Source organism: Argiope bruennichi, chromosome 4 (genome assembly GCF_947563725.1).
Source record: "Argiope bruennichi chromosome 4, qqArgBrue1.1, whole genome shotgun sequence".
Classification (NCBI taxonomy): domain Eukaryota; kingdom Metazoa; phylum Arthropoda; class Arachnida; order Araneae; family Araneidae; genus Argiope; species Argiope bruennichi.
Genome location: NC_079154.1, coordinates 8646920 through 8661717, shown reverse-complemented (window position 1 = coordinate 8661717; position 14798 = coordinate 8646920). Strand labels below are relative to the sequence as shown.

Genomic DNA, 14798 nt, shown 5'->3' with positions numbered 1-14798 from the left:
CTATGAACATTATGATTATTTATCATTGTATATTTATTGTCATTGAATGCTTTTGTGGTATATATCATGAAATAAATTAATGAAGAATAGAGGAATTAGAAAGAAATTCTTGAAAAGTACTATACAGAAACAAGATAAATAGTTTTGATATCTTGCATACAATCAAAAATAATTTGCAAAAATGTTGATTTAAATTTGAATTCTGTACACAAATCTGTCAGGTATTTAAAATTTCTCACATATAACTGATCGTTTTTAATCAATTTCGATAGCAAAATTCACTTTTTTCACAAAACAGGACATTTTATTTCAACTTCTGGATAATATATATCATGATTACTGTGATTAATATATTATTATCTCATCTCTACTTAATAATAATAATAATAGTGTGTGTGTGTGTGTGTGTGTGTGTGTGTGTGTGTGTGTGTGTGTGTGTGTGTGTGTGTGTGTGTGTGTGTGTGTGTGTGTGTGTGTGTGTGTGTGTGTGTGTGTGTGTGTAATTCTTTAATTTTTTTTTTCCATAATTTCCAACAACAGACTAAATTGTTCCTGAATTTCAAACCTTCCCATTATTCTGTCAAATATTTAATAGCGTGATTTTCTACTATTATTGACAGCTAAGAAAGAGGGATTATTTTTAATATCTGAGTAGTTTACATGAGTAGTAACTAAGTTATACAACACAATGATTGCGAAACGTGAAAAGCTAAATGGATAAAATACGATGCACATCTAAAGATTCTTTTGGCTTATAACATTTAAAGTGTAGTCCTTATCTGATTTTAAATCCAAATTCTTCCATCTGTCGGTTTGTACTTTTGCATTCATGTAAAGACAATAAGTCAAAACCACAACAACTTAGATATATGAATTTTGTACATAATTACAGCATCTGAAGTGTAAACCATCATCAGATTTTGAATTAAATCAGTCAAAAGATTGACCAAATACTTAGTGGTCTGTGCATTCCTATGCATACAAACGCGATAACTAAAAAATTAAAAAATCTAAATAATTAAAATTTGGTGTGTGGCATTGTTACTAAAATTATAGTTTCTGCGTCAAATTTTAGCTCCAATCGGTTGATAAAAAGATTCATAAAATGATTGCATGGTTTTCTTTATTATTCTGCGGATCATAAAATGTTCATGTGCAAAGCTATGATAATAAAAATCTGAGCACTCGCGACATTTTTCGAAGATCCACAATTTTATGCAAAGAGAGAAGATAACATCTTTATTAGAGTGTTGTGTATATGCTAGATAACTTCAGGGAGACCACTTCCGCTGATTAAATTTCCAGATTTCTTTTCCACGTGATGGGCGGTTTCATTGTAAAAGTTCGAAAAATCCATTCTTTGTGTTTTCTGTAGCTTTATGCTATATGAATTATTCAAAGGAATGAAAAATTTATATAGAAATATTATAATAGAAACCTACTTTGAAGCTAACTAATAATAAATATCAAATGATTTAGCAACCGATGCCATGACGTAAATATTCTCTAAAGAAAGGATCCCATTTTCGTTGGCATCAATTATTAATTTCAGTTCCAACATCTTTGCTTTCTTTTTAAAACTTTTCATGGCAGCTCTAATTGGAAACACTTGTCAAGAAATGCTAAAAATTATTTGTCTGAAGTTAGTTATACATGAAACATGCTCTAAATGAGATCTTTTTACAGCATGGGAAAGATAGCATTACCAACAATGTAAAACGCCTTACCAAGCGTATTATACTATTCGAACTAGTGACTTCTTCTAAGCATCTCATACGGCGAACCAAGTAGATAAATTCACCGCATTTAGTATTCCGTTCACCTCTTTCAAACACGTCTGGTGGTTTGCCGGAAGCGCGAACACTATGCTAAATAGTGAATTAGGTTGGGGGCATGAACATCATTAACATGAATGGAGACCGAGGAAGGAAATTTTAGTTAAAATGACATTGAAACAGAAAGTAGCTACGAAATGAGCTCGTTGCTATTATTGGAGAGATAATTTAACTTTAATTATGACTCTCTTAATCATTCATGTAAATTATAATTCAGAAAAAAAAAATTGAACTTATGAATTCTATGTAGATATTATTAATAATAGGATAATTTTACGTTAATCGCCATTCCCAGAAAAATGTTAACTACGCATGGCCTTTAAGTACTTGCTATTTTACTGTGATCTCACATCTTTTACAAATTTAGAGATCTGCAAAGTATTCCAAAGTTTAATTTTTGATACGTATCAAATGACCACGAACTTTTCCAACATGGAAACTCAATTCTCTTCGACGAAGTTTACCACAAAACAGGTCACAATGTTAAAAATATACGAGGAAGTCGAAGGGAAAAAAACTGTTTTATTTTGATATTTGTCTTATTGAATTCATATTTATTTCCCATTTTAAAATAACACTAGAACTATTTGTGACAGATTCTTCTAATTTTGAACCTTGATCAGATGAAGTTGATGGCATCTGCGCTGGAGCCCCTCTCTGAAAATCCATTCCACACCAGTGGAAGTGTATTTATCGCCGACGATTTAAATGTATCTGATCCGATAACAGACGAGAGCTTCGGTGTTATGGGGTTTCGAACTTGGAGCCATCTAGTCATGCAGCCAGCACCTTACTACCAGATCACCACGACTTTAAAAAAAAGCTATCTAAGATAAGGGTTCATAATGCAAAGTAATGCTGCTTAATGCTTAAAGGAGCTTTTAATTTTACCATATAAATCAGGGATTTTCGAACTCTTCGTAAGTTGGCCAGTCCGTAACTGATGTAATTCGGTGATTTGCAATATATCTAAAATAGAGATTTGAAATAGATCAAACTTAAGAGATTTATGGCCGGGGAAAAAATTTGAAACCTCTAAATTCTTATTAGACATATATTTGAAATTATTACCAAGATTAAGGTATCAGCTTAGAAAAAAAAATATTTCAATACAGAAAGTAGCTTGAAGTTGAAAAAAGATTCTGCGACGTGTGCAGAGTCTTTTTCTCTAAATTTTATTTTGAAAAGATGTGTTATATCATTGTTATTATTGTGTAACATGGTTAGTTGAGCGTTTTTAATTCAAATTGCTAATCCCGTTCCATTTCACTTTTCAGTTAACAGTTTAAATCTTTTCTCTGGTACTTTTAATTTCTTACTAATTAAAATGGTAAGATATCGTTTGTAAGACGAATTTACTTTATATAAATTCAAGACTACAAATTATAATTTCTTAAAATTTCGGAGTTGTTTTCATTAGCTAAAGGCAGTGCACAGGGATCATGAATAAATAACTGTTAAAGGCCCTTAATTCCCTCCAAAAAAGGACAATAAAAAGCTTTTGAATTTCTGAATTTTCTTAAATATATTTTTATTAATTATTATAATAAAATAATTAAAATTTTTATCAATAAATATTATTTCAATATTTTTTAATTTCAAATTTTATTTATTCATTATATATTATTGAAATTCATTGAATTGTTAAATATTCCGAATGAATCATGCTTACTAATTTTAGTTTGAAATTCGTCATTTTCATTTTTTAAAGATTTTTCTTCAATTGAATTAGATTCTTTCTTTTATTTTCCATTGCTTATTTTTGCATTATTTGTTTGGGAAAATATAATTTGTTTTTATAATTATAGGATAGTTCTGTTAATGTATACAAATACTACAATTAAATGCTCATGACAAAATAAATAAACCAAAAAAAGAAAGAAAAAAATTTCAAATATTCAGAAGAGAAATAATTTTTTAGCGAGTTTTGTTTGTGAGTTAATTTTGTCATAAAGTCGAATGACAACTCAGTTTTAGTTGAATTTCGGAACAGTTTTTGAAACATAGATAATTACTTTTTACCTTTTATAGTATTTTCAATTGCCTGAAATAATACAATTTAACTTTTCATAACACAATCATTAAAATAATAATAAAAATTTTGATTTAAATCTATAAATTATTTATTTTTTTAAGTAATGCATTGTTTATTTTTCTCTCGAATGCTTTCTATTGCAATTCTCAATTTAGTAATAAATAGAATGTTTTACTTTATAAAAGAATTTTCAGCACTTTTTGGTGTGGTATAAAATTTCGAAATTTTATAGATCTTTATATTCTCAATGACTGCATAGAGTTTTAGCTTTTTTATTCAGAATTGTTTTATGATTTAATCTATCAATTTACTTAAATTTTAATTCCAAGTAAATTGTACCACCTAGTAGTAAATTTGAGGGGGGAAAATCACTTCAAGGTTCCATATGTATATAATAATAATAAAGAATAAATTAAAGGTAAAATAAATAAATAAATAAAAAAATTTAAATCTATTTCTTAGTTAATTAATAATCATCTCTTTAAAAAATATTTTTGTTGATTTTATTTTATGTTTTGGATGAATACTGGTTAAGAATCAGATATTACCGAAAATGGGTTCCGCATCTCTTAATGTCAATTTTGAAAGTAGTCCTTATGATCAATACTTCCTGGAAAATTTTTAGAATAACAGCAAATATTACATACAAACTATCAAACAATATTTTCGAAGTAATTCATCAAAATTTTTAATTTTATCGATTTACTAGTTTTTTTTAATTAAAATTAGACTCCTATTAACCAAAGTAAAATGAGTCGTCTATGGATAACGATTTTTTTTTTGTTAAATCATAAACTTCTATCTTTATTTTGTATCTTATTAACATATGTAATCCTGAAATGTTTTGTATGTGAAATGAATTGTAAAACTTTCTTCCTAAGATACTCTTAATTTCTTTGAAAAATAAATTAAAATCACATTTTTAGGATTACAGAAGATGCATCGATGTGTAGTAAAAGGTTATTGCATATGAATAACTCATTTAACCTAGCAGTAGTGACCCCCTCGAAACTTTCTGAGGAGAAAGACCCCTCAAAATTTTCGTTTTACAAATATACTGTCTAATAAAGGTATTATCCTAGAAAATTCTTTACATGACATTGGCATACAATAATTGTGAAATATTAATCTTTAGTTTAACATTTTTACTGAATCAACTATGTGATCCTTGGGGAGTTTTTTGGCGATTCATCTCTGACATCCGATTTATAATATCCAAAAATAGAATCTGTATTTTAAACGCGTCTTTCTCAACCGACACAAGATTACAATTGTAGTCACAAAATCGAATAGCAATTTTGATATTTTTAAGACCCTGCGGTTTTGAGTTATATCATTTATATGCTTACAGACTGACAGACGGTGAGCCCTTGTTGAATTTCGCTCGAACTTCGATAGGTGCCTACACTATAGAAGTGAAATCTCTGAAACGATTTTTATTTGTCTTACCGTCTTTGCTTTCCAGTTATCGTGTTAATTTGCATTCGAACTGCTGCAAAAACAGACTTCTGCTTAAGCCATTTTGCTCAAAATTTAATAGAAATCTACAAAATTGATGTAAAAACCTGCTGCCAAATTTCATACGTTTAGTTGTAAGAATTTTTGAGTTATCTTTATCACAGACAAGCAAACATATGACAAAAAATATGTACTTTGAACTCTGGAAGATCTTAAATGTGGAGATTCGTCAAATCTCGAATTTACATTTTGTTTCTCTCGTGTCTTCTTCCCTCTTTTTATACAAGAAAGTACATTTCGAATAACAAATGTTTTCGATCCATCTAGGTTTTTCTGTATTCGTTTTGAAATAAATAGTTTCTAAAGAAAATGAGTTCCAAAAATACACTTAAACTTTATTAACATAAACATGAGATGCTTATTCTTTAAAAAAAAACTCTTTTGGTTTAAAAAAAATTTAAAATTATATAGTTCTTCTTCTTATTATTATTTTGTTTTAACATGTTCGTTTGAAATCAGCTTGTTAAAGAAATACAAAATAGTCCGTACATAAAAAAGATTCAACGAAGTATCTCCATTTTGCGAGACGTGTTCTCTTTTGTGCACTGCATCGTTTCTGGGTTGCACACTGTGTCAGGAGGACAGCAATGAATTAAATCAGAACAACAAACTGCTTCCGTATACCGGCAGCATCCGTACTTTTGCTTCCCTATCAAACAGCAAGTATTCTGAGGAGGACACCGCTGTTTCCTGCCTGGGCAATTAATATCTGTGGCATTTGTCTTCATGTTTGTCTCATATTTCAGTGTTTTGATAGCTTTCTGACTGTTAAGGTACTCACAGTGAAAACCTAACAAATGATTAAGTGTAGATTTACTTTTTCGACTTGAATGTTTTTTGTAAAATATTTTATCTTCTTCTGAAAAGATATTTGACTCAAATTCGGTTGCACCAGGTCTCAGTTGGATAAACGGCAAATAAGGTACCAGAAACAAACATTGATTGGATTCGTCGCACATTAATTTTGATTCTTTGCAACACCATTGTTCACCACTGGAAATTTCGCAACTTTTCCACCCTGAAAAGGAAATATTTGTAAATGAAATTGCAGTACAGCTAATTTAACTAAACATGTTGAATTGAAAAAGAGGAAAAAGCACTGATTTTAAACTTCCAAGATCTGAAATTACAAGAACAATTGATATAATCTTTTGAATTATCTGGTCTTTTTTTTTTTTTTTTTTTGTTAATTTACACTAAAGAAAAAAAACAAAAGATTTTTAAAAAATTTGAAAAAATCTTTTTTACTTAATTAGACTTGTTTCATGTTTGTAAAGATGGAAACTCTATAACTGATTTTTCACTCGGTTACTTTTGCGCTGGCGTTCTGAAATGTACACATATGTATGTTCTTGATGACAAAATGAATTTAATATTTTCTGAACTAAGTTATCAGTTAATAATTAATTTTCTTTTCTTTTTCTTTGAAATAAGTGGTGCCAACTTGTAGTAATTTTGAAAAAAAAAAATTTTACAAAAATCTTTAATTGAATCTTAATCTGATATTGAAATAAATAATTATAAGATTTATTAAACACTAAAATGCCGTAAGTAAGAAAAAGAAAATTTTAAGATAGCAATTTTATAGATACATTAAAATGCAAAATATAAATTTTCTATAAAAAATGGTGTTTGAAATACAAACAAAATTCATGGGCCACTGAGAACTTTTTGATATATCAACTAAGACTGTAGTGAACACCATAAGAGAGAAGGATTTAAACATTTATTAAAAATTGTAGTGTATTCCGAATATAAATAAAATTGCATTCACTTAATGCATTCCTATAGACTTATTTAGCTTTCCCCCTTTTTTTATTCCTAGATTGTTACTTAAAAGAAAAATAATTTTTAATTTCAAGTACACAATAACCATATAGGAAGACCTCTGCAAATCGAGTGTATTCGGATTTAATTGAATGACCTTTTAGCAATAGCTATGACATTTAATGTCAGTCACTAGGCATGATATAGCCTTTTCCGAATGAGATGCGTCCAATCATAGATAAGTGATAACTCTGCCCGCCACCGTTACCATATCTACCAGAGAAGCGATAATCTGCCGCCATACAGAAATCACCTCATCTCCGTAACTGAATTGCCATCCGAGGGGGGAAGTGAAGTACACAAAAAAACGTATTTTTAAAACTACTATTATTTAATATATCTTTAGATGTTATAAATACTCACCATCTTTGCATGCACTGGAATCCTGGCAAAAGAGGTTAGATGCAGAAACCAGTGAGCTGATCAACAGCAGGACTGTCAAAATACAGATCATGATGATGAAGATACCTATATATAAACGAAAAAAAACTAGTAGAAATAAACTTATTAAAAAACTTTTCGGTGCATTGTATGCTCTAGAAAATATTCTGTAACTCGGAAAAGTTTGTAATTTATATTTAAAAAATAAATATAGCTAAGTATTTTTTTAAAAATTTTAAAGCTATGAATGCTATCTAATTTGCTGAGTTGAGAATTTTGGTCATGTGAAATCAGCAAGGAAAATTAATATTTGTGCTACCTCAAATAAATAATATGTCATTTTGCATCAAATCAACCACTCTTGGTCCCTAGTTGGTTCACTGAGAACATATTTTGTATTCAATTTAAATATAATATCTTATCTGTAAATTGATTTAATAATTCTGTCAACACAGAAGTAGTCAGCCATAATAAAGTCGAATCCCATGACATCATAGCGCTGCTGAAATCTTAAGTGTGTGCGTAATCTATTTCAAATTGCACATTGTCTTTTACGGAATTAGAAATTCGTTTTCTGATTTGTCTTGTAAACAGTTCATATAATTATCAGCGTCTTTATTCCTTAACTCACAGATATGGAAGAAAATTATGCGATTAAACAGTTTATGAAATACTGAAAAAGGTTTGAATTTCATTGTAACAATGAATCTATTGTTAAAGATCTTGCAAAAAAAATATTTTTTTAAAATTATCAATATTTTGGAGGAAAAGTGAACAGCGATTAAATTGATATCATAAAATGACAATTTTTTTTTTAGTTTTAAACTGGTGTCAAAATTAAATTTGTGTTTTAAGATTGCAGAAGGTATAGAGGTAAATTCAAAATTTCCCTCAATTTCTTATTAAAATTTCAAAAAAAGCACTTCATGGTACGCATTTTTGCTTTCAAAAGTATCTGAGCAAATGTAATAGCTCTGTCCTCTAGACGCCGAAACACATACACAAAACACTTCCTTTTAAAAATACACGTGAAAATTCTACAATTGGGTAACCGTGAGTCATTGTATCCTAGCTAAATTGGCGACCACGAAATTTATTACTTATTGGTTAAAATTTGATAACTACATTCTTTTGAACCAAAGAAAACGTAATAATAAATAAAAATCTTGGAAATATGTAGCATTAAATTTTTTTTCTGTAACATTCTGCATAAACGACTTTTTCTCGAAATGTGCGATTTAATCCCATGATTCTCATGCTCATGAGAATTATGCATCATACGGGCATCATTGCATAAGTCAGTCGATACATTTCCGAGATAGAAGCTGCCGTCTGATTAGAGAAAATAAAAGTAAAACTGTTTCCCTATGGCATAAATGCTTCCATTTTTAATTCTTGTAATGCTATTTTCTGAGAAATAGTGTTGCATTATTATGAATACCAGTGTTCATTCTGTTCATCTTAATCCCATATTTCCAATTTCTTCGTTATTTACAACTAATCTATTTTCTGTTAATTCATTTTTCGATTTGAAATAATCAAAAGAATTTTAATGAAACCAATATTAACGTAAAAAAATTAGCAGATTAATTTCGTTTAACTACTTACAACAATAAGATTTCCCGAATTTTTTCGAATACTGATCTTAAAAGTACTTAATATAATAATGATATTTTCATGCAGCAGATATAAAAACCCGCCCTTCTCAATTGTCATGTAGGATTAGACAATATATCGCATTCTTTTCTGTTCTTGTTGAGTCTTCCTCTTCATTCATTGAATGTATAACATCGTTGGAGAATGGCAAACCCTTGAAAATCATGACGATCCGCAAGCGTGAGACTTCCTCCAACGGATGCTGCATGTAATGACACAGTATGGAGTGTTTTGTACTTCGTAATATAATGAAGAAATTTAAGTATGCATTTTAGAAAAGTTTTAGGAAGATCTATTATATTCATCACATGACCACATTTTATTAATGGCAGTGCTTATTTTCATGAGTTATCGCATTCATATACACAATAACATCACAAAAACTAGAAAATGACACTCCACTTTTACCTGTTTGATCTAAACTTAATTCCCCAATTATAATTGGGATATAAAATCTGTTTACTAAATTTCATTCATATAGCTCTTCGTGTTTTCTACCTGTTTTGTTTGAATGCATACGAACAAAAAAATTTCTCTTCTATGGATTTCAATAGAATTTTGATGGAAATATACAAATTTGGGGTTGAAATTACAAACCAAATTTCATTGCTCCAGCTCAATAGATACTTTAGTTATTCTGTTTTCAAACTGACAGACATACGTAATTATAATTTTTTTTGGTGGGGGGGGGGACTCGGGGAGATCAGAAACTGGAGGATTTGTCAAAACCAGAGGCCAAATTATTTTATGATTACAGAACTTCCTCCTAATTTACGACGGAGAATAAAAAAGACTATTTTAAAAGTATGATGATGATGATGTCGTTTCCGCGTTACCAATTTTATTCTTTTAAAATAATCATATTTTATGACTATTTCAAAAGTACAAGACAGATTAAAATCAAGTTTCAGAAAAATTAGCTCTAATAAAGAAACATTTCAATTGATTATTTTAATTTAATTGCTAAAATTCGTGGTTTTGCAAAAAAAAAAGAAAGAAGTTAAAACGGACATTTTTGCCCACTCAAGTGTTTCAGTTTTATAACATCTCTGAGGAAAATATCACTGGAAGTAAAATCAGCCTTTTCCTTAATTACATTGCGAAACTTCTTAAGTGAAAACTGAACGTTGCTGCAGATAATCGTATTATTATTAAGGCTTCACTGTCCATTAACTTCGCTATCTACATAGATTAAAATTTCAAAATCCTCCATATATCTAGATGATGCACTTAATAAGGATTTACTTACAGCCATCCATTAACGATAACCATTTCGAGGCGAATTAAGATCACGATGCTTTCTCATCGCCAAGCTAACGGAAAGTTTGCCTGTCGTTAGATGTTCGCCAAGCTGCGTCATCATGGATAACAGCGAAAAAGAAATGAAATTTTACTTGAGAGATATTCAATATTGCTTTGTAAGATTCCAAATAAAATTTCGTAAACTGTCACATTTGGGAGTTATTGCTTGAAAACGGTTATACCGTATCGAAATGCATTCAGTCAGATATTAAAAATTCTTATATTCTGGATAAATATTGTAAATCGGGTTAAATAGGGAAAGCTCTTCATTCATTTCTCATTTCCTAACTTTTAAAGTCGCTTTTAATAATCTGTAAACTTCCAAAACAATATGTTTTGAAACATAGGATTGCAAGAAAATGTCAAGGCTTGTTTTTTGCTGATTACTATTATAATCAAGCTCAGGAAAATAAATTTAGCGATATCGTTGTCTCACTACAAGCATAGCTGCGCGCATTTGTCTAATTCAGAGTAGCATCTTTTATTCATTCCTAATAATTCCTTTTCTCCAGCACCTTTCTTCATTAAATTAATACAATGGATATGACTATTTATCAAACGACCTTGAATTAATTCCACAGTAAAATAATGATAAAATTAACTTTATCGGATAAAATTACAAGGAATAACCCACTCACCAAAATCAACAATGAACCTGAATGACCGAAATACTGCATATAACCCTTTACGAGCCTTTCGTTTGCTGAACCTTTATAAACAGGTACATCCCGTCACCGCCGAAGGAAACCGTTAGCTAACTTCACCGTCAGTATTATACCTGCAGGAGTATATAGAAACTAATGCCGCACCTTCTCATTTTTGTACTTGAGGGATCACCCGATGAATAACAAGAAAATAATAGTCGTGAACTTTCTCATTACCTTCAAAAAAATTATTATCATTTAATAATTTTGATGTGATTGATAATTATTAATATGATATAATGATAATTATTATTCCTTTGCTTTCCGATTTTATTTTTCAGAATGCTTGCATGACATAAGTGAAATTTTCCAAGCCAGCTTGATATTGAATTTTAATGGCAAATTTGCTGGGAAAAAATGACTTATCTTTCAGACACAATGCAATGCAATTATCACTGTGTTGAAATGACTTGCTCAGTTATGCAAGTCATATGTTTCTGAAGTTACATAAATGGACTCCTTTTAATATTAGACAACGCTCATAATAGCGTATATTTTAAACAGTTATGACGACTCAGAACAAAAAAGGAAGCTATGATTTATTTATTTCAAGTTTTCATCAATTATTTTTCTTTCTTCAATTTTCATCTGATTCAGTTGTTTTACACATTTTATTACATTGTAAATGTAACAATGTAATTTTATATAATCCACAAAAAAATACAATAATTAAAAAGCATTTCAGCTGATAAAAGGATTTAACTAAAGTAATTTTAACTAAAGCAATTTTAAACTTTAAATTAAAGCAATTTTAAAATTTTTATTAATTAATTATTAAAAATTACTTTATTATTAGTTATTCAATTATTTAGATCCCAAACTACATCAGGAATATCAGCTAGAATAAACACAAGATGTCACACTGAAATAAACCCTTATGGGAACATGGAATAAAGAGTATCTTTTTTAAACAAATAAGGTAACACTATATACGATTTATTCAGCAATCAAATTTGAGAAATTCTATCTCCTCAGATTTGCACAGAATCGATGTAATATAAGACACTTAATCACAAAGATTAAATATCACTTAAGAAGCAAAACTCACCTGAAAAGTGATCCTCTTTAAACGATATAGCGGGTAAAATTTGCAAACACGGATTGCCGTCACTTTAATAAACTGGTTTGAAAGAGGGAAAAAAAATAACAAACCGCCTTGATTTTCTCTTTTTTACTTGCCAGGAAGGTCATATCTTACATAACTGTCTTTGAGAAATAAACTGTTGTCAAGAAATTATAAATTATCTTCTTCAACATTTGATGATACAGATTTTGCTCACGACTATTTTGCATTGTAAAATAATTCTTAAAGCTGAAAAAAAAACATCAGTATATTAGAAATTCTAAACCTAGAATTTTTCGAAGGAGTATTATTTAATATGTATTTAAAACACACATGTTATGTGAAAGGATTTTATGACGACTTTGTTCAAAACTCTTAAATTTAAATTTCAAAAACAGAACTAATAAGATATGAAAGAATGTTTAGTAAGTGCTATGAATACTGTTTCTGCTTTTTCTTTGCCATTTCAAACATTATATGTATTATAATATTTTAGAAGGTGTAAAATGATTTGTAAAACTATCGGGAATATTGTTTCTGAAACTTTCTCACGCACTTCCTAATAAAATTATCCCCTCCCTTTTTTTCCCCGTTCCCAAATAAGGATTCTGCACCTTGTGCAACGTAGTAATTTCCAAAAGTTCTTACATTTCTATTTTCAGAGTGCCTCATATGAGCGTTTTGTGCTTTTGTGTTGTATAATGAGGAAGTCAAGTAGCAATTTGGACTCCTTTTTCGATCGAATGCTATCAAAATTTGATACTTATATACAATTTTCGTAACATATAGAATTTTACTTATCTAAAACATTGCGTGTTCGGGCTATTGTATTTGCATGCAGGCGAATATACAGGCAGAAAAATATTCAATCTTTTGTTCGGTATGCTCCAGAAATTTCATATGGATCTGTAAGAAAATTATGTACCGAATTTTATCTAACTAATTTGTTGCATTTGAAATTATCGTGTTCACTGGCACTCGTACAGTTAGACAAACAAACTTCCTACAAATAGAATTCGTTCAGAATTTTATAGAAATCTAGTAATTTGATGTAAAGACTACGTAGCAAATTTCATCCATCTTGCTCAAACAATTTTTGCGTTATCTTGCTCGCAGACAGACAGACATAATTCTGAAAATTTATTTTTTGGATTCAGAGTGATCCAAAAGGCGGAAATTAGTCAAAATCTCGAGTTTAATTTCTGTGTTATTGCTGTGACTTTTGGCATTTTACAAGCCCACTGACAGTTATCTGTCAGCGATTTAAGCAGAGTGAGCGTCTCTTGTTTTTTCAGTAGCGCCAACTAGGGCCAAGAATACGATTTAGTTACTTATGCGTCACAACCCTTTTTATGGGGAGGACTTCATTCATGCATATCATTCACTCATCCACAGATCGTAATTTAGACCTGAATCGGAGATCGATCATCTCTAAACCACTGCCTTCAGTGGTATTACCCTCGACATGGAGGAATTTATGACCACGACAGATTTATACTTGCGCCAGCCACCACACACACGGAGAGTCTTCGGCTGGCGGGGTTCAAACTCAAAACCTAAGGGATGTGATTGTTCAATTTCTTGGAGATCATTTCACTTTCTCGTTGTCTTCTTCGTAAATGGGAAAATAAAAATATAAATATTTTCAATAATCAAATCTGAGTGTTATTTAGATGAAGAAAAGAAATGATACGCAAATGTGGGCTTATATTAAGCTAAATTGCCAAAACTAATACTAGAAAGAAAAATTGTTTTATGATTATAATTTTATTCTTTATATTTCCTTTGATGCTTTTTCATTTTTCATTATCATGTCAAATATGCTGAATGGTTCAAAAATCCTTAGACAAATGTTACATGCAGGTTAGAAAGAAATCATTTTTTAGAGTTGACTATAAACAATAGCTACAGGGGACTTTTTATCAGAGAATTCAATAATAGAACAGAGTGCATCGGAAAAAATATTCTACACAAGTTTAATAGAATACAATTCCTTTATCCGTAAGGCATTACAAGTATGATAAAGAATGATAATATGATGATATGTTGACATAATATCAGTATCAAACTTTTGCAGTATTTTAAGTAAATATAAATACTCAAAAAGCTTTCTTCTTGAAACTGTATACGCTTCGCGCATTGTTGTTCAAGAAAGTGTGCTGTTGTACTGTTATAAATTTTTTTCCCCATTAAACCTATGTTGAACATTTTATCTAATGAATCCTTTTCTTTTAATTTATTAACAAAGAACCCCTGTAGAGGTCACCATTTACTTTCGCGATCCCAATACAGTATATGAAATGCAATAAAAGTGTATGTGTGTGTCAGTATGTATGTGTGTTGGCACTCTACAGAATAAGGCATTTGACTTAGAGGCATCAAATTTAATATAAATATATTTTGCGGAGTATTTATTTGCAACTCTAAGCTGTTTTTTAAATGTTAATATAGATTTTAATTAATTAATTGTCAAACTA

General features: G+C 29.7%; 1 protein-coding gene across 1 annotated transcript; it reads right to left on the bottom strand.

The window, feature by feature from the left end:
- Nucleotides 1-5772: 5772 nt before the first annotated feature.
- LOC129965998 (progranulin-like) lies at nucleotides 5773-12424 on the bottom strand. Its single transcript, XM_056080326.1, has 3 exons — nucleotides 12307-12424; nucleotides 7579-7683; nucleotides 5773-6406 (listed from the first exon to the last, which is right to left on the bottom strand). Exons 2-3 carry the CDS (start codon nucleotides 7667-7669, stop codon nucleotides 5889-5891), a joined length of 609 nt encoding a protein of 202 aa, XP_055936301.1. The 5' UTR covers nucleotides 7670-7683; nucleotides 12307-12424; the 3' UTR covers nucleotides 5773-5888.
- Between the last annotated feature and the right edge of the window lie 2374 nt (nucleotides 12425-14798).